This window comes from Sabethes cyaneus, chromosome 3 (assembly GCF_943734655.1).
Source record: "Sabethes cyaneus chromosome 3, idSabCyanKW18_F2, whole genome shotgun sequence".
Classification (NCBI taxonomy): Eukaryota; Metazoa; Arthropoda; class Insecta; order Diptera; family Culicidae; genus Sabethes; species Sabethes cyaneus.
The window spans coordinates 254,448,926-254,472,897 of NC_071355.1; the positions used below are offsets into that span (position 1 = coordinate 254,448,926).

Consider the following 23,972-nt stretch of genomic DNA (forward strand, 5'->3'; position numbering starts at 1 on the left):
TTTGGTCTAACTAGTACGTAAAATATTTGAAAAGTTCCTAAGAATAGTCCAACGATTTAGGTAAAAGTCGAACCCAGCTGGCACTTGGCTGAAAACTCGTTGTAGCCCGACGGTAGCCCCATTTGCTGCATAATTTGTCCTTCGAAACGGTACTTGAAGGAACATTCTGCTACGAAGAGGTCCTGGTTGAGCCCGTAGATTGATATGGTTGAGAAGCCATGAACAATCGGCCCTCGCCATTAGGAAATCAGCCACAAGGATTGCTCGGCACAGATTCCTCCTGGTTGCCAGTGTAACCAGTCCAATTAGCATCAGGCGCACTTCGTATCTTGGTAGCTGGAGCGGGTTGCTCCAAGGCAAGCGACGGAGGGTGAACCGAATAAATTTATGTTGTATTTTCTCTAGCCGATCAACGCCATTGAGATAATGGGGATTCCAGACTGCCGAACAATATTCCAGCATCGAACGAACAAGCGCACAATACAAATTCTTCAAGCAATGAATATCGGTGAAAGCTGAAGCTTTCCGCAGTTGTCATTATTAAGCCAAGACTGCGCTAGGTAGGGGCTTGAGATGACAAAATCTATGTTGGTCGCTTTCTTGTTTGCCTTCCCTATTTCATAAGCAAAGCAAAGCAAAGCCTAGGTGCTACATTCCGTTATCGAAACTTGATCTTCTGTTTTTTTATACGACAGACTTCGCAGCCAGCTGTTAGAGTGCAGGACAATTGCAAGGCCAGTTCCTACGATCCTATTGACTCTAACAGCCACTCCCAGTCGAGATTCGAACATACGACGACTGGCTTATTAGACCAGCGTCATACCTCGAAGCCAACTGGGAGGAACTCCCTATTACATACCCAACACAAATTACTGATTTCATTAACCTTTAATAACACACATTGTAAAAAACATCATTAGTTTCATGCCAATAAGGCCATTACAGATTATTTTTAAAGTTTAAATTTTTTCTTAAAGATTGTCCAAACGAGACCCAATGGATCGAGTCTCAAGTGGCAGGTTGGATGTGACACTGACACTATGTATACAACATCATGTATATATAGTAGAAGTTAAGTTTTCTTCTTTACTTAATTTCAGGTTTCGTATTCTACTAAAACGCTCTAAAAACTTCAGTCAGAAGCAATAATCCCTCTTTTTCTCACACAAAATCCAGCAAAATATCAGTAACTTTAATTTAATTTATCTTAGATAGAAAGAAACATCGCACAGACATAAAACTTAACTAACTAAATACTACTAATTCTTGGCCTAAATACATTTTTTGATAAACCAAAGTCGAATAAATAGTAAATTTTATTGAAACGACTCCAGCAAACTTCCAGCGGGGTATTCATTCCGTAAGCAGTGCGATGAGGCAATTGCCGAAAAAAGTCAGTTTAGCGCATCACCCGTGATTGCGCGTTGAAGCGTAGTTGAAGCGTGTGTGTGCATGTGTGTGTATAACCTATCTATCTCCCACTGTCCGGTCATTTGCTGGATGGATTTAACGAATACTCCAAAAGTTCTTGTGCTGATTTGACTAAAACACATTCCGCTCCGTGAACTTTGAAATCACTGAATAGCGACTATTAAAGCATATTATTGAAATTACGCAACTGACTTTGATTCTAAAATTCGTCGTACCGTTTTAAAATAAGTCCATCAAAATTTTTCATCGTCCGAACTAAAAATCACAACAATATTTACGAAGCTAACGCGCATGTATTTGTGTAGGACGGCATGGCAAATGTCGTTCTACAAAATTTCTGCAGCTCAGGCAAGTTTTTTTGGCTGTAGAATACCGACAATGCCTTGCGTGAGTTATTTTCATTTATGAACTAGCTGACCCGACAAACTTCGTATTGCCACAAATTAACCTGTGTTGTACATAAATCATGAATCTCGGATGATCTTTGTCATAATCTCGAGTTTTGCAAGTTTCTGAGGAGTTCAACCTTAGATGATTCATTTTGGCAGTTACGTAACTATTAAAGCATCCCAGGTAACCAATAAGCATCACCAATGCTATTCAAATGTAGGCCAATTCGCCTTAAATGCTACTTAAATGCTATTTTGGCAAAATATACAGCTACTTTACTGATAACCTTCTTATAGTGCTGACAATGCTAATTTACAGCTAATTACCGACACGAAGAATTTGAATACAATTTTGGATGCCAATTTACAACACCTATGCAGTCAAAAAGCTAATATACAACAACGTGCAGTATAAAATGCCAGATACGCTGATTTGCTGCTTATGTTAATGCTTATTAGTTACCAGGAATGGGTAGTTTAATATACAAATTTAGAATTTTTCCTCACAATAAAGTAGAAAACAACTCCCCTGTCCCCTCATTGCATAGCCGGAATGCGGATAGTAATATTCGCCATGATTGCACAACATTTCGCCGAATATCATTTTGCGAAAAACCTTAAGCGGAATGTACCATTTCACGGAAAACTTTTTTGTGGAAAGTACCATTTCGCGATCCTCTCCTTACTCGCTGTCGCTCGTTCCAGGAAACCCAGGTAGACCTAGGAAAGCAAATAAACCTAGACAGTAGTTATTTCTGCGGGGAGTTGCCTCCCCCCATTGGCTGGCGCTTCCGACGGCGAGTCACCGGCAACACTCGCGGCCGTCTCGTCCTGAATGATCTAGTGTTACTATAGATAGCTTTTGTGGTCTTGTTATTGACTAATGTTTTATGGAAGAGTCTCGAATTTCTCGTGTTCGATTAGTTTTTGAGTTTCGCAAAAATTTCTGTTTTATTTGTATGAGAATCCATATCCCCCTACCACAGGGGTGAGAGGTCTCTAACTATCATAAAATAAATTCAAGACTCAAAAATCTCCCACATGCCAAATTTGGTTCCATTTGCTTGATTAGTTCTCAAATTATAAGGAAATTTGAATTTTATTTGTATGGGAACCCCCCTCCTAAACAGGGGAGGGGTCTTAATTCATCATAGAAAAAATGTCTGCCCCCTAAAAGCCCCACATGCCAAATTTGGTTCCAATTACTTGATTAGTACTCAAATTATAAGGAAATTTGTATTTCATTTGTATGGGAGCCCCCCTCTTAAAAGGGGAAGCGGTCGTAATTCACAATAAAAAAAAATCTGCCATCTAAAACTCCCACATGCCAAATTTGGTTCCAATTGCTTGATTAGTTCTCGAGATAAGAGGAAATTTCCATTTCATTTGTATGAAAGCCCACCCTCTTAAAGGAGAGATGGGTCATAACACGCTTTCTACAGAGGAGAGGGGTCTCAATTTACCATGGAAAAAAAATCTTGCCTCCAAAACCACTTACATGTCAAATTTGGTTCCATTCGCTTGATTAGTTCTCGAGTTATGAGGAAATTTGTATTTCATTTGTATAGGAGCCCCCCCCCCTCCTAAAGTGGGGAGGGATCCTAATTCACCATAGAAAATATTCTTGCCTAAAAAAACACCCACATGCTAAATTTGATTCCATTTGCTTGATTACCGTCGATTCGGGCGAAATTGATCAGTCGGGTGAAATTGATCACCTTGGACCAACGAGTAAAAAACTCTTTATTCTACGTTTATACTGATTCATAAAGCTGAATATGCACCCATCCATATAAAGATTGAGTTACAGGTTAAAGTCACTTGGCTTTCAGCAAGATTGATCTTGTAAATGGCTTGATTTTTTAAAATTTACTATTTTGATCGAATCGCAATTTTCAACATGCCCGATAAAACTCCTTGCTGTTAACACAAGTTTCGTTGCAGAAGGAAATTTTAATAGAACTAATTCGATTCTCTAATTATCTGGCTGTGCTTTGATAATTTCCATGAATAAAATAATGCGACATAAATTGTTTAATTTGACCTTTTACGAAATAAAGCGATTGATAACATCATGAACTGAGGCAACATAGATTTCTAGATCGCTATGGGTGCGAAATGGAGCTGCCACCTGCGAAAGTTTATTCTTTCTGTGAAGCAGGATGGAGATTTATAAAAGGGTGCAAAAGACAGACAATACTTCGCACAAATTTTACAAACGCTCCATATGGCAGTTGCATGAGAGTGCAAGAGATCGGTTTGTGCTTACATAGCGAAATGCAACCACACATTCAAAGAGACAGTCAAGCTCCCGTATATGAGGAGAATTAAATTATTTGTTTCACTAGATTGGTGAAGATTGTATACGAAAATCGTACATTTACACATATATACAGCAATGTTTAAACAAAAACAAACGATTACGATGCTAAAATTGGCTTAATATCCTTTCTATCGTTCTTATTTATTTAGCAGATGCATCAACCATGCTATTGTAGAGCTGACTGTTTGATTTTTGTGCTAGTTGCTGTACGCGACATTGTTGCCTACATGCAGGCTATATCTCGATTACGCCAGATTTTATACTGCACGTTATCTTATTGCTGTCAGAGCGTATGGTTTAATAGCAATATCGTCTTGATTTCTACGTGATCAATTTCACCCGTTATTTGTAAATTTTCAATTTCACGATTACATTAAGTTTTATCTAAAATAAAACTATTTATATAAGATATAGATGATACTGTCGTGTAGCCACCACTACAGTACTTATTTTAAAATTGAATCATCTTCCTTAATATGTTTCTATTCAAAGATATTTAAAAAATACTCGAAAAAGTGATCAATTTCACCCGAATTCACGGTACTAATTCTTGGCCTAAATACATTTTTTGATAAACCAAAGTCGAATAAATAGTAAATTTTATTGAAACGACTCCAGCAAACTTCCAGCGGGGTATTCATTCCGTAAGCAGTGCGATGAGGCAATTGCCGAAAAAAGTCAGTTTAGCGCATCACCCGTGATTGCGCGTTGAAGCGTAGTTGAAGCGTGTGTGTGCATGTGTGTGTATAACCTATCTATCTCCCACTGTCCGGTCATTTGCTGGATGGATTTAACGAATACTCCAAAAGTTCTTGTGCTGATTTGACTAAAACACATTCCGCTCCGTGAACTTTGAAATCACTGAATAGCGACTATTAAAGCATATTATTGAAATTACGCAACTGACTTTGATTCTAAAATTCGTCGTACCGTTTTAAAATAAGTCCATCAAAATTTTTCATCGTCCGAACTAAAAATCACAACAATATTTACGAAGCTAACGCGCATGTATTTGTGTAGGACGGCATGGCAAATGTCGTTCTACAAAATTTCTGCAGCTCAGGCAAGTTTTTTTGGCTGTAGAATACCGACAATGCCTTGCGTGAGTTATTTTCATTTATGAACTAGCTGACCCGACAAACTTCGTATTGCCACAAATTAACCTGTGTTGTACATAAATCATGAATCTCGGATGATCTTTGTCATAATCTCGAGTTTTGCAAGTTTCTGAGGAGTTCAACCTTAGATGATTCATTTTGGCAGTTACGTAACTATTAAAGCATCCCAGGTAACCAATAAGCATCACCAATGCTATTCAAATGTAGGCCAATTCGCCTTAAATGCTACTTAAATGCTATTTTGGCAAAATATACAGCTACTTTACTGATAACCTTCTTATAGTGCTGACAATGCTAATTTACAGCTAATTACCGACACGAAGAATTTGAATACAATTTTGGATGCCAATTTACAACACCTATGCAGTCAAAAAGCTAATATACAACAACGTGCAGTATAAAATGCCAGATACGCTGATTTGCTGCTTATGTTAATGCTTATTAGTTACCAGGAATGGGTAGTTTAATATACAAATTTAGAATTTTTCCTCACAATAAAGTAGAAAACAACTCCCCTGTCCCCTCATTGCATAGCCGGAATGCGGATAGTAATATTCGCCATGATTGCACAACATTTCGCCGAATATCATTTTGCGAAAAACCTTAAGCGGAATGTACCATTTCACGGAAAACTTTTTTGTGGAAAGTACCATTTCGCGATCCTCTCCTTACTCGCTGTCGCTCGTTCCAGGAAACCCAGGTAGACCTAGGAAAGCAAATAAACCTAGACAGTAGTTATTTCTGCGGGGAGTTGCCTCCCCCCATTGGCTGGCGCTTCCGACGGCGAGTCACCGGCAACACTCGCGGCCGTCTCGTCCTGAATGATCTAGTGTTACTATAGATAGCTTTTGTGGTCTTGTTATTGACTAATGTTTTATGGAAGAGTCTCGAATTTCTCGTGTTCGATTAGTTTTTGAGTTTCGCAAAAATTTCTGTTTTATTTGTATGAGAATCCATATCCCCCTACCACAGGGGTGAGAGGTCTCTAACTATCATAAAATAAATTCAAGACTCAAAAATCTCCCACATGCCAAATTTGGTTCCATTTGCTTGATTAGTTCTCAAATTATAAGGAAATTTGAATTTTATTTGTATGGGAACCCCCCTCCTAAACAGGGGAGGGGTCTTAATTCATCATAGAAAAAATGTCTGCCCCCTAAAAGCCCCACATGCCAAATTTGGTTCCAATTACTTGATTAGTACTCAAATTATAAGGAAATTTGTATTTCATTTGTATGGGAGCCCCCCTCTTAAAAGGGGAAGCGGTCGTAATTCACAATAAAAAAAAATCTGCCATCTAAAACTCCCACATGCCAAATTTGGTTCCAATTGCTTGATTAGTTCTCGAGATAAGAGGAAATTTCCATTTCATTTGTATGAAAGCCCACCCTCTTAAAGGAGAGATGGGTCATAACACGCTTTCTACAGAGGAGAGGGGTCTCAATTTACCATGGAAAAAAAATCTTGCCTCCAAAACCACTTACATGTCAAATTTGGTTCCATTCGCTTGATTAGTTCTCGAGTTATGAGGAAATTTGTATTTCATTTGTATAGGAGCCCCCCCCCCTCCTAAAGTGGGGAGGGATCCTAATTCACCATAGAAAATATTCTTGCCTAAAAAAACACCCACATGCTAAATTTGATTCCATTTGCTTGATTACCGTCGATTCGGGCGAAATTGATCAGTCGGGTGAAATTGATCACCTTGGACCAACGAGTAAAAAACTCTTTATTCTACGTTTATACTGATTCATAAAGCTGAATATGCACCCATCCATATAAAGATTGAGTTACAGGTTAAAGTCACTTGGCTTTCAGCAAGATTGATCTTGTAAATGGCTTGATTTTTTAAAATTTACTATTTTGATCGAATCGCAATTTTCAACATGCCCGATAAAACTCCTTGCTGTTAACACAAGTTTCGTTGCAGAAGGAAATTTTAATAGAACTAATTCGATTCTCTAATTATCTGGCTGTGCTTTGATAATTTCCATGAATAAAATAATGCGACATAAATTGTTTAATTTGACCTTTTACGAAATAAAGCGATTGATAACATCATGAACTGAGGCAACATAGATTTCTAGATCGCTATGGGTGCGAAATGGAGCTGCCACCTGCGAAAGTTTATTCTTTCTGTGAAGCAGGATGGAGATTTATAAAAGGGTGCAAAAGACAGACAATACTTCGCACAAATTTTACAAACGCTCCATATGGCAGTTGCATGAGAGTGCAAGAGATCGGTTTGTGCTTACATAGCGAAATGCAACCACACATTCAAAGAGACAGTCAAGCTCCCGTATATGAGGAGAATTAAATTATTTGTTTCACTAGATTGGTGAAGATTGTATACGAAAATCGTACATTTACACATATATACAGCAATGTTTAAACAAAAACAAACGATTACGATGCTAAAATTGGCTTAATATCCTTTCTATCGTTCTTATTTATTTAGCAGATGCATCAACCATGCTATTGTAGAGCTGACTGTTTGATTTTTGTGCTAGTTGCTGTACGCGACATTGTTGCCTACATGCAGGCTATATCTCGATTACGCCAGATTTTATACTGCACGTTATCTTATTGCTGTCAGAGCGTATGGTTTAATAGCAATATCGTCTTGATTTCTACGTGATCAATTTCACCCGTTATTTGTAAATTTTCAATTTCACGATTACATTAAGTTTTATCTAAAATAAAACTATTTATATAAGATATAGATGATACTGTCGTGTAGCCACCACTACAGTACTTATTTTAAAATTGAATCATCTTCCTTAATATGTTTCTATTCAAAGATATTTAAAAAATACTCGAAAAAGTGATCAATTTCACCCGAATTCACGGTAGTTCTAGAGTTATGAGGTAATGTGTATTTCGTTTGTATGGGAGCCCCCCCCCCCCTCCTAAAAGGTTAAGGGTCCTAATTCATCATAGAAAAAATGGATGCCTCCAAAAACAGCCACATGCCAAATACGGTTCCATTTGCTTGATTAGTTCTCGAATTATGAGGAAATTTGTATTTCATTTGTGTAGAAGCCCCCCCTTCTCAAAGTGGGGAGGGGTCCCAATTCATCATAGAAAAAAAATTAGTCTCCAAAAACACCCACATGCCAAATTTGGTTCCATTTGCTTGATTAGTTCTCGAGTTATGAGGAAATTTGTATTCCGTTTGTATAGGAGCCCCCCCACTTAAAGTAGGGAGGGGTCTCAATTCATCATAGAAAAAAAAATTGTCTCCAAAAACACCTACATGCCAAATTTGGTTCCATTTGCTTGATTAGCTCTCGAGTTATGAGGAAATTTGAATTTCGTTTGTATAGGAGCCCCCACTCTTAAAGTGGGGAGGAGTCCTAATTCACCATAGAAAATATTTTTGCCCTCGAAAACACCCACACGTCAAATTTTGTTCCATTTGCTTGATTAGTTCTCGAGTTATGAGGAAATTTGTATTTCATTTGTATAGGAGCCCCCCCTCCTAAAGTGGGGAGGTGTCCCAATTCATCATAGAAAAAAATGTTCTCTCCAAAAACACCCACATGCCAAATTTTGTTCTATTTGCTTGATTAGTTCTCGAGTTATGCAGAAATTTGTGTTTCATTTGTATGGGAGCCACCCCCCCTCTTAGTGGGGGGAGGGGTCTCTAACCATCACTAAAACCTTTCCTGGCCCCAAAAACCTCTACATGCAAATTTTCACGCCGATTGGTTCAGTAGTTTTTGATTCTATAAAGAACATCCCGACAGACAGACAGACAGACAGAAATCCATTTTTATATAGAAGATGACGGAAATTAAAACGATTAGTCGACATGTTCTTTTTCGTCGCACAAAAAAACGTAGGAAATTTGGCTGGTAGGACTTCTTTAATGATAAAAAGCATTTAAATAGATCTCAGCTCACTTTGATTGATCGCGAATGATAGACAACTAACTAAAATATTAGGAAATATCTAGTTTTGCATTGTGTATCAGCATTTCATGGCTGATATTTTTAATAATTTGTGTTGGATAGGACGGGAATAGGCCGTCATAATTGCCAGCAGTAGCAACATACCCTACTTGCAGCGCATTCCGGAATCATTTCCTGGTCAGCAAGCCCCGCCAGAAGGTAATACTAGAATTATATGGATTTTACTATTACATTCGGACTTTCAACTCGTTTGGTATGTTATTACCAAAAGAGTCGACCCGTATATAGTGACATGTGAAAAAATTCGATTTGAAACGATCTTACCAAATTGCTGATTGGGTAAATATAACATTTTCTTACTTATCGCGTCTTTTGAGTTTCCATTAGTGCATCTAATATCCAATAATTAAATTAATTTTTCCTTCTGACATCCATGTGTATTATTCAAACTTATTGCGACTAAAGTTTCCTCTATATAAGTGCTTGATGAGCTAAAACGAAACAAATAATTAAAATAACATACTAGGCTTATCCCGTAATAAGGCCGTGCGGCTCAACCATCTACCCAAAATCTCAGTTTTGAGATCAGGCAGCTGGGAACCACACAGCGTCGCACCTCCTAGCTTAGCTACTCTATTGAGTATTACCGGGTATGGTCGCGTGGAAGCGCTAGGTAGGAGCTTGGGCTGGCGAAAGCTATGTTGGACGCTTTCTCGTTTGCCTACCCCATTTCATACCCATTGCGTGTTAAAGCGTAGTTTGCTCAATATATCCGTGTTGCCTGCTAGAACGTCGAAAATAATCATGCGTTGAAGGAATACTCGCCTACTTGACAACGTTGGTAGGCCGATCAGCATGCAGCGACTTTCAAACGGTGGTAGGTTTGTCCTATCCCTCCAGCCAAGATTCCGAAGAGAACAGCGAATAAACTGCATTTGCAAACGTTCGATTTGGTTGATGTGAACTACATGATATGGTGTCCACACTTGCACTCCTACTCTAGAACACTCCGCACGTGCGAGCAGCATAGGGTCTTCAAACTGTAGATATCTGCAAAAAACTTCATATTTCTTTTCAGAAACCCCAACATTGCGTATGCCTTAGCCGTAATAGCAGAGATATGTTCTACAAATCTTAGTTTGCTATCAATAAGAATTTCTAAATCCTTCACAGTTGTCTTTCGTTCCAAACTGGTGGCTGCCATGGTGTAATCAAACGCAAACGTGCACGTAACCTGGTAAATGATATTATGCAGCATTTTTTCACGTTTGCTTCCATTCCGTTCAAACTACAGCAATCCATGAGTGTGTTGAAATCCGCTTGAAGTACGCAACAATCTGTCAACGTCGTGATTACTCGGTAAAATTTAAGGTCGTCAGCGTATAATAATTTTGGTGACTTTAATTTCCAACACAGGTCGTTGATAAATAAAACGTATAGCAACGGTCCCAGGACGCTGCCCTGAGGTACACCGGACTAAATTTGGAATGGGATAGAGCAGACACCACAAACCTTCACCGTTGAGCTGCGAACCGTCAAAAGTTGAGATGAGTGGGTCAGAAGGAAAGGGGTGTAAGTGACAAAAAGTAAATTTCGAGAAAATCAGATCCAAAGTTAACATCGTCCAGAAAATTCGTCGGATTATATAACAGAAAACTAATGACGCACTATGGTTGTGTTAGCTTTACTTTATTAAATTCTATTGAAATCTTGGAAAGCCAACTTTGACTTTCGGGATTTATAAGATAGTTTTGAAAATGTTATTTGCGCTTACACCCCTTTCCTTCTCAGTTATGCAGTTGTATCCCTTTCATTCCAAGCGATTATAGGGAATTACTACTTGGAGTGAAAAGGGTGCAAGTGCAAATCTTGGAATCATATTACAATCGTCTTCATTGAAAGGTAGGTTAGCGGGCAGGCAGCAGTAGTTCAAGATTTTCTCGCTACGTGGCGCTAGTGCAGATGTAATATTCTTGTATAGGCTGTATCCTACGCTACTGACTATTTAGAAAGTTGCAGTCTTCTTGAAGGTTGTTCAAATGACTGTCTCGGAAATGACACTGAAAATAGTTCAGAATATTCTCAACGTGCAGCGTTAGTGTACGTATATGCGAACTCGTTTTATTTGCTATAGCTTATTATAGTAACCTAAGGTATTACTTTCTTAGGCAAAGTTGTTTGAGTAATAGCCTCCTTGCAGATGGTATAGAAAATAGTGCAGAATTGCCTCACTACGTAGCGCTACCGTATATGTAATTTTATAGTATATGCTGTAACTTGCGCTACTGATTACCTAGAAAGTAGTGGTCTTCGAGAAGTTTATACGAGTGATTGTCACCTTCAAGATGGTATGAAAAATAGTTCAGAATTTTGTCATCTGCGGGGCTAGCGTATATGCGTAAACGTTATATATCACGATATGAGTAACTAAAAATATTACTTTCTTCGAGGAAACGGTTTTAGTAATAGCAGCCTTGCTGATAGTAGGGAAAATAGTACAGAAGCGTCTCACTGTTTGGCGACAGCGTACATGTAATGTATTAGTGTGGGCTGTATATTGCGCTACTCATACCTCATGATCTTTATAATGTGAGAAATCGCTTTTTTCGGAAATAGAAACATCGTTAGACATCGATTTTCCTCTAGAATTCTAATTGTATGTAATCCCTGATTTGCCTAATTAAAAAAATCTCATTGTTTGTTTCTCGCGACCATCCCTCCATTCCTTTCGGTGGCCTGACATCTTAGAATCAAAATCTTCATAAAATATTTGTAATGGCCTAACTTCAGAACGGCTGAACCTAAGAAATAAGTTTATATGACGTAATTTGTTCAATTATTCTCGGCTATAGTGGTAGCCTGCATAAGCACTCTAAGAACCATCGTTTCAAAAAATATTAACTCTAATTTGTTTAATTTGTTATGCGAAGAATTTGATGCTTTTTTTTAATTTTACAAAAATAAGTAATATTTGGAAATTTTTGAAAAATTGTCAGAATAAAACAAAAAATCTGATAGAGTGCCCATTAGTAGCTCTTCGCCAGATTTTAGAACATGTTTTGACTCAACATTAATAAAGATGAGACGAATCTGAGGGGACATGTTTTGAGATAATTCACGTTTTATACTTTTTCAGAGTTTTTTTTTCGAAAGTACACTTAATTTCCTTCAACTTTTCCGTTGACGTCATTTTTGACAAATAAAGTAGTTTTCAAGATATATTTTGAAAAAAAAAATATTTATAAATACGCCCTTTTGAAAAGTTACTGCAGACGAAAATAATTATGTTTCATGGAAAATGAATCCTTGCGTAGCGTCCAACATATCAATAAAATTTCATCCCAAAATATTCGCGGCAAACCGTTTTGTAGGTGAGCTGGCATTGCTCATATATACTCCATTTGACAATACTTCATTTTTAATTCAAAACTGTTTTCTTGATTCAAAGAGAGTTTCGTTTTGAAACAAAAATATTTTTAGGTTGTTATACAAATTTCGTTTGAAACAAAGTGGAATTTTTTCGCTCCGTGATAGAAACGAAACCTTTCCCCAGAACAACCCCGTTGAGAATCGCGGCTATAACACTGACGGACGAACAGCGTCGCGCGCAGTACCTTACAAGTCACAAGGACTTGCATAGTGTCGTCGACCCGTCAGTAAAATGAGTTAGATTCTCGATCCATGAGTCGAACTTTTACCCCGTCAATAAATCGAACTTTTGCCCCGCTAGGCGCTTGACGGGGTTTGATTAAATTATGGAAAAGCAAAATATATTTTGTAAATTCTTCTTACCGCAATTTCAAGAGAGATATCTGAGTGATGTAAAACGCTGCTACAATTTGTCAATAAGTAATATCCTCCTGTTGATATCGTATTTACCGTACAACGAAATATTACATCAAAACCGTTCTAAAATAACATTTCCGCATAACTCAGTAACTATGATTCGTAAACAACAAATGTTTATGATAGATTTAAGCTGTCAAAGTACTCGCCCATCCATGCCAATGTAGTCAATTTACACGGAATCCGCACTGATAAATCATTGAATCGCACTTTTAGCCGCATCGCACTTTTACCCCTCCTTACTCTATAGGAAAAATGGCTTTGTTTTTCTTTCTTTATAGGGTTTTATAGGGAATTCCGTAAAGCAAACAGATGTGCAGGTGGCCGGGCAGACAGGGGGAGCTGACAAATGGGGAGGAACGTCCGAAAGAGACACAAGCGATGTATTTTTTCATTACAGGGATACCTCGATATAAGACAGCCTCGTTATAAAACAACCTCGATATAAGACAATTCGATATAAGACAATTTTGTCTTATATCGAAACAAATCCCTTTGACATAGCTGGTAACGATACCAGAGCTGATTTTCCATTCTGAAATCGGTGCCATGAAGATGTTCATTATTTCAAAATAACCCCAAAAATAGTATAAAACTTATAGTTCAAACAATAATAAATAGTTCAAAAACCGTAAACACATAACACAAAGTAAAACTGGCGACCACCAATGCATTTTTTTTTTTTTAAACCATGTTTCGATATAAGATAATTTCGATATAAGACAACTTTTAGAAATTATAAATTGTCTTATATCGAGGTATCCCTGTATAAGCATTTCGGTTACAATAACCGAAATAGCTGGGAGACAAAGGCTCCCCGAGTAAGATCGGGCACTCAGCTAGTGCTATAATATATACAAAATCCACACAAAAATAAACATTTTTGATTGATAATATGTGAATATGTGAGCAATAATGGAAAAACCATTTGGCGTAAATGTCGTTTCTATGCAATAATGACGTCTCTCGCAGTCGCTACAGTTTGCAATCATGCAAAGAAAAATATATTGCTGATTGCAAGCAAAAAATGTACCATCCAAAGTGCGAAATCGCTCATAAAAGTGCGATCCAGTATTAAATCGTTTCGCTATCTGCGGCGCACTTTTTCGTTACATTCCAAGCAATAAGTGCGCCGAAGAGAAAAAAAAACTGGCATTTTAAATCTATAGGAAAATACTACTACTACTAGCAGTTTGCTTTTACGCCGAGCTATGAGAATTAACGTTTAATAAAATGCCTGTTCATTCGCATAAACTCTCGTAAGCGTTTTTCTGATAAAATAAACTTGTTAAAGATTACTAAACCTTTTCGACAAATTCTTATCAATAATGTTTCCTGAAATGCCAGATTGTTTGACTGAAAATGTTAACAGATATGGTTATTTAGCTAAAAACAATATAAATGCTTTTTCCCAACAATGACGGTCATGGTTTTTACCAACAATGACGGTCATGGTATGAAACCATGGGCATTAGCAGTTTACTAGTTACCACAGCGATTTCGAATATTGATTCAGTTTCTGTGCGTGAATGTTAGGACTTCGCTTCTGGAATGGTATTTTTTTGCATTAGGCGTTAGTCTTGCAAAGGTTTCGTCGAAAGCAGTTTAGGAAATTACGATGTAAGAAGCAGATGGTTAATTATGTAATTTTATATTGATGTGATTATTTAGTTAGTGGCTATTATGGGTTGAAACTTATTACTATAGTTCAAACTTTTATTACATGAAATTCCTATCCCTTTTAAATCAGTTTTTTCAATTGTCTTTTGCAGATGAACAAGAACGGGTACAGAAGAAAACATTTGTAAACTGGATAAATTCATTTCTATGCAAGGTAAGTTTAAAAAAGGACGAATCTAAACCTGAAAAAGTTGTCTCTTACATTGTTATAAATGTTATAAATGTGAATAATATTATCTACTGCCCACTAGAAAAATGCTACGTAAAATCCATAATCAGAAACAAGATATTGATTTTAGCAAATTCTTTACGCATTGTCAATAACAACGTTATGGTTACCATGACTTCATATAAGTTATCTGCATCCAAGCATCGTTGGAGAAGGATTTTCTATGGATGTACATGTAAGGGATATCGAATATCATATCTACCTATCAGAAGCTAGGTTTTAAAGTTTGTTAAGGTGCGGTTAGATTGGACTGTTGCCCGTTGTTTCCAAGCAACTATGGCAATTATTGACAACGTATCGAAAATCTCTAGGTGGCGACAGAAGCAAAATTGAGCAACAACTAGCAACATGTCGCATACCACATATTTCCACATGTTGTCAAAAAGTTGCCCAGTTTAAACGCACCATTACAATACAAGAGGCTAACAATAATATTATCTTTTACCGTATTATAAAATAAACAGCTGAAATAACTAAATGTAGGGAAACCTACTGCAGGTTGAGACTAATTTTGTTTTGATTTTAGAAAAATAAAGAAATTAGGCCATTACAATTTTTTTATAAAGTTTTTGTCCTTACGGTGATCGGCCACTGAAGGGGGGGGGGCGAAAAAAAAACAAAGTGAATTTTTTAATAGAGCAAAAAAAACATGAATTTTAAGAATTTTTATTTAAGTTTTAAACGTGAAAACCGAATCTATTCTTGCTTATAATATATAAGTTATTGTTTTCTATGCAAAAATATACGAAAAAAGACAAAAACGAAGGAAACTTTTTTTGAACGATTTACGGAAATTTCATTTCATTGTTCGAATTTCCATTTCTGTTTCGTGCTAGAAGCGTTAATTCAACTCGGAGACTCATTTTTCGAGTTTTTCAGACTGTAGAGCCCACAGACAATTGATTTTATAAAAAGAAATTTGACTCATATCCTACAAATTATTTTTTGCCCCCCGATTTTTCAAGCCAATTTTCAAGGGGGGGGGGGGTGACAAAAACTTTAGATATGATTTGCAATGGCCTTATCATTCCTCTGAAGGTCCTAAAAATTTGTGATAAAAAATATTGCAGCAGGTTGATAAATTGTTTTTCTTTACGAAAATGAAAACAAAATTCATTTTATTCGAAAATCTAATCTAATTTTTTCAAAAATAAAGAATAAATGAGGTAGGAGCAACTGGTAAAAGCAAAGCAATGCATAGGTGCTTCATTCCGTTATTCGAGCTTGACAGACTTCGTAGCGTTACAGTACAGGACAATTTCGGGCCTACTGCTACGATCCTATTATTTCTAACAGTCTCTCCCAGCCGAGATTCGAACATATGACAACAGGTTTGTTAGACCAGCGTCGTACCTCGATTGAGAACCATGGATGTACACAGTCATGGATGTTAAAGAGCGCTTTAAAACTTATCAAATACGTATACACTGAAGTCTTTTTTCACATGGGGGATATGTGGCGCGTAAAAGAAAACCGTGAAACACCGCGTTGAATCAAAACTTGTCGTGAAAAAAACCCGTAAAACATCGAAAAAGCTATTTAAAATCCAAAAGTCGTCAAAAACCCGCTCGAAAAACAGCGTTAATTCGAAAAATGATGTAAAAAACCATGATGGATCGAAAATCGTCTTTGAATTATTAACTCGATTTTTACACCATTTTTCGATTAACGTAATCTTTTTGCTTTATTTTTCAAATTAACGCGATTTTTTAAATTCGAGTGGCTTTTTCGACAACTTATTTATTTTTGTTATTTTTGAATTACGGCGGTTTTTACGATGATTTTTGCATTTTTTACAGGATTTTTGGATGGATTTGTGTATGTTTCATTTTTTAAGGTTTCTTGAAGGAGTCTATAAGCACAGGGCAACGTAATTTGCTTACTTCGGGTGAAAACTTTATGAATATGACATTTTTTTTATTGAAAAATATAAGAAAAAAGGATATATACTAGGAGCATTGAATGCGTCAATGTCTTTGCAGTCAAAAGTAAGACTCCTTTTCTTGGAATCTAAGATAATCAAACTAGTGTTATAATGCTTGATGTTACAGCAAATTGTAAATTATTTCACATAGTTCTTATTACATTTAAATTATCATACATATTAATATTTGATTTCTATTATATTTTAGCGTAACCCACCATTAAAGATAAACGATCTGATACATGATTTGAAGGATGGTACAAAGTTACTGGCTTTACTGGAGGTACTTTCTGGAGAACGTTTGCCTATGGAAAAGGGAAAAGTATTGCGAAGACCTCACTACTTGAGTAATATAAACACAGCTTTGCAATTCTTAACAAATAAAAGAATAAAACTCGTGAACATCAATCCATCCGATATTGTCGACGGACGTCCAGCAGTGGTATTAGGATTAATATGGACAATAATACTATACTTCCAAATAGAAGAAAATAGCCGTATTTTACATTACCTGAACGAGAATCTCAGCGGGTCAGTGAGCAGTTTGGATAGTGGATCAGTTTCGCATATTCCCAGCCCCAGTAAGCCGTTCATCCACTCAGTGCCTTTAAGTATTTCCCATCAAGATATGATGAAACAGGGACCACGGAAAACTCTGCTTAGCTGGGTGAACAACGCTCTGCCCAAGTATGTATTATAAATTTTCATTCGAAATAAACAATTAACAAAACATCTTGCAGACAATCTGGATTAGAAGTACGTGACTTTGGTGCTAGTTGGCGAGATGGATTCGCATTTTTGTCTCTAATCGACGCAATCAAGACCAATTTGATTAATATTGTTGAAATGAAAAAATGTAATAACCGCCATCGTTTGGATACTGCATTCAATGTTGCTGAAACAGAGCTAGGAATTGCTAGGTTACTCGATGCAGAAGATGTAGACGTTAGTTGTCCCGATGAAAAAAGTATAATGACATATGTTGCACAGTTTTTGCATAAATACCCTGATGTTAAGGTACACGGCATGCATTAAAGCATTTTAATGTGTATTTTATCTGAACTTCTTAATTACAGAATATCAATTCCAAAAGTGATAGCGAACAAGAGTTGTTAGATCTACTCAGCTGGTTGAGAGATAGAGTACGGTATTACGATACTCTTAACGGAAATTATCCTCTTGCATATGAAAAATACGAAAATGCTATTGAAGAGAAAGCTGAGAAAAGTAATATATATAAAAAATTCAAAAATATCTATGCCACCAAAAGCTTGCTTGAAGTTCAAGAATTGAACAGCTATTGGGGACAGTTGGAGAATCATATGCAGCTCTGGTTATGGTATCTAGACTGTAATATTCCGGGGCAAATTGGTGTTATAGGTTTATGGTTAAGTAACGGGGAAAAGCTACTTAACGACGATGATATTCCAAACAACATGAATGAAGAAACTGCATCTCTCATAAGCAAGAAGCTTGAAGCACATAAACAATTTTTTATGGCGTATCCTGAGGTACTGGAAACATTTAATAACCTGAAACTACGAAACGAAGTCAAAACAGTTCCTATGAATCAAATCAAATCTATGGAAACAAGACTATTAGACATCGAAACAAGAGCAAAACAAAGAAGAATAAAATTAAAATTTCTGGAACATAAATGTTGTCTAATAGCTTTTCTAAATTTACTAGATACAAAAATCAATGGAGTAAAATATAACAATGAAGACGTCGTGAAACAATCTCTAGATCAGTTGAGAAGCTTCGTTACCAAGAATCAAATATTGCAAGAATTCGAAAAGGCTCTTGACGATATGCGACAAGTTATAGAAGAATACAAAATGGATGGCAATATAACTAAAAAGGAAGGCTACCATATCGACACATTCCTTGCGGATATTGAGAATCGTTGGAAAAACGTGTCATCCCGATTAATATGCACTGAAACAATGTTAGAAGATGTACTTTCGCACTGGCAAAGATGGAAGGTACTGACCAATGAACTAGAAATCTGGATCAAAGAGGCACAAAATGCCCTGCAAAGATCAGAAGATGATCAGATTTACTTCTTCCAAACATTGAGTAAATTCAAAGCAAAACAAGACTTACTAACAGATACATATAATGTTTTAAAATCAACTTGTGATTATGACACTGCTATCGCTATTGAACACAGATACAGACAAATATTGTTTCAGTGGGAACAAGTTTTCCAAAAATCTAAGCAGTACATGCATGTCGGTGATATTCTCCAACACAGACAAAAATTCAAAACAGACGCAACTCGTCTTAGTGACTGGATTCAACAAACTAACGAAACACTGTCAAGAACCAACATAAAAGATTCAAAGGATATTAAAAGAAGTGAAAATGACATCAAACAAATTGCATGTGAAATTGAGTGTATGGAGGAACTCTTCAAATCTATCAGCAGAAGTTTTCAAGCACTAATAAAGGAATATTCTAGAGACGAAGTTGATAAAATGATGAACTTAATGAAAAAAGAAAAGGAAGCCCTGGTTTGTATCAGGGCACAAATTCCTATTAAATTACACCTTTTTCATCAAATTTTAACACAGCAAGAAGCATTAGAATGCGGCCAAAAAGAAATTTCTAACTGGTTAGATGACGCAGAAAGCCTTTTAATATCGTATGCATTTACCAACGATCCTGCGCAAACGGATAACAACATGGTGAAACACAAAACATTTTTTAGTCGCACACTGTACTACAAATCAATGTTAGAAAGCAAAAATAATGTTTTTCAAAACCTCCTTAAATTGTCGAACACAGACAAAAGTGTTGATCTTAGTGACACATCCACTGTAATGAAGCAGTTAAATGAACGATTTACCTACGTAATAAATAATGCGAATGATTGGGAGTACAAACTTCAAGAAAATAAAAAAATATGGGAAAATTTCACCGCTTCGTTAAGCAAAGTTGAAAGCTTTCTAAGGCAATCAGACTTATGGCAAAATACTCTTACCGCCATAGAGAAAACCAGCGATATTGAGAATCAGCTAGATTTTTTCAAAAATGTGGACCAATCAATGATTGGTCAACTTGAAATGCATACTGAAGAACTTCTGAGGTTTCTACCACCTCAAGAACAAATCGAGTTGATCACAAAAGTGGAAACGATTCAAAAGCAATGGAGTGATATTATTACCAAGATTCCCCGCCATTTATTGAAACTAGAATTCAAAACAAATGAGATCAAATTCAACAATTGCATTCATGAAATTGAAAAAGAACTTAATGCTGAAGAACAAGCTTTCAATTATAAAGCCAATTTTGAAACAATTCTTCAACGCAATGAAAACTTTTTCCAAATAAATGATCTACAACAAGTGGAAAAATTATTGGCAACGCTTGAGAGAATAAACTGTGTATACATGGAGCAATTCCCAAATGACATGATTTTATTCCATCCATATCAAAAAGCCAATGACAAATGGATTGCAATATGTAAACGAGTTGAAAACGTTAAGAGTATTCTCTACAAAATTCCAGCCCAATGGGAGGCTTATCATGCAAAGTTCAACGAAATGAACTCCTGGATGGATTCTGTTGATCAATCACTGAAAAAACTTATTGTTGAAAAGGAATCTGCAGAGCAATTTGAAGCAGAAAAAATTGCATTTCAGGTACGTAATCTACTATTTTTAAAAAACATAAATAAGGCGGAACCTTGAATCGTATTTGTAATGGGTAATTTTCTGACTTTAGTAGAGAGAGTTTAGATTTCGGGATTTATAGCAATCTGCATGCAATGAGATTAATACAACTGCATAGCGATACACCACCACACAGTGGAAAAAATGAGCTCGTAGTGGTACTTAATTAAACTAATTAGACTTATTTAGCCACTAGATTGGAGTCGTATAAGATACTTATTCCTATGTAAAAAACGCAAAAAATCGATCGGTGATGGTTCTCTGGAAGAAGTCTATTATGCCCTATTATCAAAAAAAAAAAAGACAAAAGGTTGCTAGAAAGGAAGCTAGCTCAAATAGCTTTCAAATATTGTTCAAACACTTTTTTTCTAGTTTTCCTAAAGTATTTCAAAATTCCCAATAGTCAGCGCGACACCGGAGATATTCCGGGTTGTCTGGGGGTATGTCAAAAACTGATTTTTTTAATCGCCTGTATCTTTTTCTGTCATGGAAATTCATTAATTTTCATATTTTAGCTAAAAACTAGATTTCATTTCCAGTCGATTGGTCGAAAAAAACGGAAATCCGACGAAAAACAACCGAGATTTGGTCATTTTAGTGAAATCAGTTCTGGAAATGTTGCCAGTAATGTCTTACCTTTATGACCATTTTAAAACATGACCAAAACCATTCCAATATGGACGTCAAACATCAAAAATTTACGAGGGTTGAAAGTCCTGAAGTTTGGCACTTATATTGACATGGTTTTGAATATTCCCTGAAACGACCACTTTCGCCGGGGTACCTAGAACCTGCTACAGGGTTGCCATGGCACGCTGCGGACCTGGAAATGCTTCCAGTGTCAATGGCTCATAAAACCTTAACGTTTGATGTACATATTGACATGGTTTGCGTCATGTCACAAACTGGCCAGAGCAATAGTTGTTACTAGTACTGATTTTACGAAAATGGCCGTAACTTGGTTGTTTCTCGTCGGATTTCCGTTCTTATTTTACCGATCGACTGGAAATGAAATCTAGTTTTGGGATAAAATATGAATATGAATAAATTTCCATGACAGAAAAAGATACAAGCGATGAAAAAAATCAGTTTTTGACATACCCCCAGATAACCCGGAATATCTCCGGTGTCCGCTGACTATTACGAATCTTCTTTTAGAAAAACTAGAAAGATTTCCCCGTCGAATGCAATTAGTTTCATCTAAAAATGTCCAAATTTGTGGAAGTTATGGCCGTTTGAATTTCATCAAAATTTTGCCTGTCCCGATTTACGTTAATGTTTCTATGCATCAACAATGTTAATATACGTTTTATAAGCATTAAGATTGCTAATATACAAAAGTTTGGCACCAGGGATGCAGAATTATTTCCAATATACGGTTTTGGATTAATGCTTGTGGTTACTTGGGATGTACAGCAAAGTTGCTTATTTCATTGTGTTCTAGAACTTTTGTGGAGACACTGTACTTATCTGGACGCATTTTAAAAAAACAAAAATTTGTATCACCCTAATAGGTGGATTGACGGTCACCCTAATAGTGTAAAAAGTTGTGCCATATTTTTTAAATAAACTTTTCCAGACACACCATCTGGAAAATTACGCATTTTTACGCTAGAGCACATGATCGCGTTTTTTTTCTATTTGGTTCATATTAGTAAAGTTTTCTTAAATAATTTCATCAATGTTTTATCAAATAACTTATGACTGGTAAGGCCAATTCTAATCAAATTTGGCAGATATGTTCACAGCGTTAAGGCCTCTCGTTGACACTAAAATAATTGAAATGTGATTAATTATCTTAAAATCGTTATAAATAATTGTAAATTTTATTATGCTGTACACGACTGCCCATAACTTTCAAATTAAACATCCAATCAAAAAACAAATCAATAGTGATTTATGAGGCTATGTTACTTGCCAAATGAAACTAATAGGGCAATAATCGGCTTAGTAATCTCTGAGAAACGTTCGACTAATTGACACCTAGTCAAAACACATTTTTAAGCATAACTTTTGAACTACTTATTCTTTTTTATCGAAACTTCGAATGTAAAAAGACCTTTCATTTGATACTAAAATTATTAAAATTGGTTAAAGGGTTCCAGAGACAATCGAGTTTTTAAGTTTTCACATTTTTGTTTATAACTTTTAAACGAAACGTCAGATCGGAAAACAATTCAATAGTGATCTACTAGGTAATGACACCTTTCAAACGAGAGTAACAGTGTCTTGATTGGTTCAGCCATCTTCGAGAAACAAGCGACTAAAACAGCGTACACACATCCACACACACACAGACATTGCTCAGTTCGTCGAACCCTATCGATTGGTATATGACACTCGGCCCTCCGGGCCTTGGATCATTTTCGTGTTTTTCGACCAATTTCTAAACCTTTGTTATTGTATAACAAAGGTAAAAATAATGATATTTTCAAAATTTTTGGTTGTTTATGTCCCCTTAAGCATTTTACTAATACAAAAAGGCAAACATATGCAGACTTGAAAGATAACACAAGCAAAAATAAAAAAAATTCAGATGCATGAGATATTTTAGGCGAATTATATTTTTCTCCATCACGTACAGATTTTTTGCAAACTATGCTTCTTATATGGAAATGTCACAAATTAGATGGAAAAAATATTATCACAGATTCGTAATAAAAAACCTAAATAAGATTTGTTTTTAATATTTTTGTAAATTTTTACTTAATAAATACAGGAAAAATTCTATTGGACTGAAATATTTTATCTTCACTATTTTTTTTTCTTCAACACAGGGTTACTGTACTCAGGTGCGCTCACTTACGTACATTCAATTGCAGTGCCCACAGAAGCAAAATCTGTAAACAACATGTATGAGACATTTGTAGAGCTGAATGTAATCTACAATTTTGTTGAATAGAGCAGTGTATTATTTTTTCCATTTATAATAGAAACGACCTTTAAACCATGTTATATAAATAAAACGCATGTTTGTGCTAAGGATACAGTTGCAACACTATTACTGCGTAAATACAAAAAATAATGGATTACTCAGAAAAATTGTAGATTGTTTTCAGCTCTACTAGAAATGTTTCATACATGACTTTAACCGAATTTGTTTCTATAATGCAATACAGTCGACTGAGGGCAAGTGGGTGTATTTGAGCGCACCAAATCTGCCTTAATATAATATTCTTCATAGTTTCTCCATCATATATGCCCAGGTAACCAATAAGCATTACCATAAGCAGTAAATCAATCCCTTATTAGCATATCTGGCATTTTAAACAGCACGTTACTGTATATTAGCTGTTTAAGTGCTTAGGTGTTGTAAATTGGCACGCAAAATTCTACTTTAAATCTTCTTGTCGGTAATCAGCTGGTAATAAGCATTGTCAGCATTAAAAAAGGGTTAGCAATAAAGTAGTTGCATATTTTGCCAAAGTGGCATTTAAGTGG

The 23,972-nt window shown here is 36.1% G+C and overlaps 1 protein-coding gene across 2 annotated transcripts in view; it reads left to right on the top strand.

The window, feature by feature from the left end:
• The window catches only part of LOC128744730 (muscle-specific protein 300 kDa), an 89,314-nt gene that overhangs the window by 1,766 nt on the left and 63,576 nt on the right, over positions 1-23,972 (top strand). For both annotated transcript variants that reach the window (XM_053841929.1, XM_053841930.1), the window contains exons 2-5: positions 14,794-14,855; positions 17,063-17,541; positions 17,595-17,871; positions 17,931-20,501. In XM_053841929.1, the coding sequence (XP_053697904.1) occupies positions 14,794-14,855; positions 17,063-17,541; positions 17,595-17,871; positions 17,931-20,501 (3,389 nt within the window). The remainder of the gene's footprint in view (positions 1-14,793; positions 14,856-17,062; positions 17,542-17,594; positions 17,872-17,930; positions 20,502-23,972) is intronic.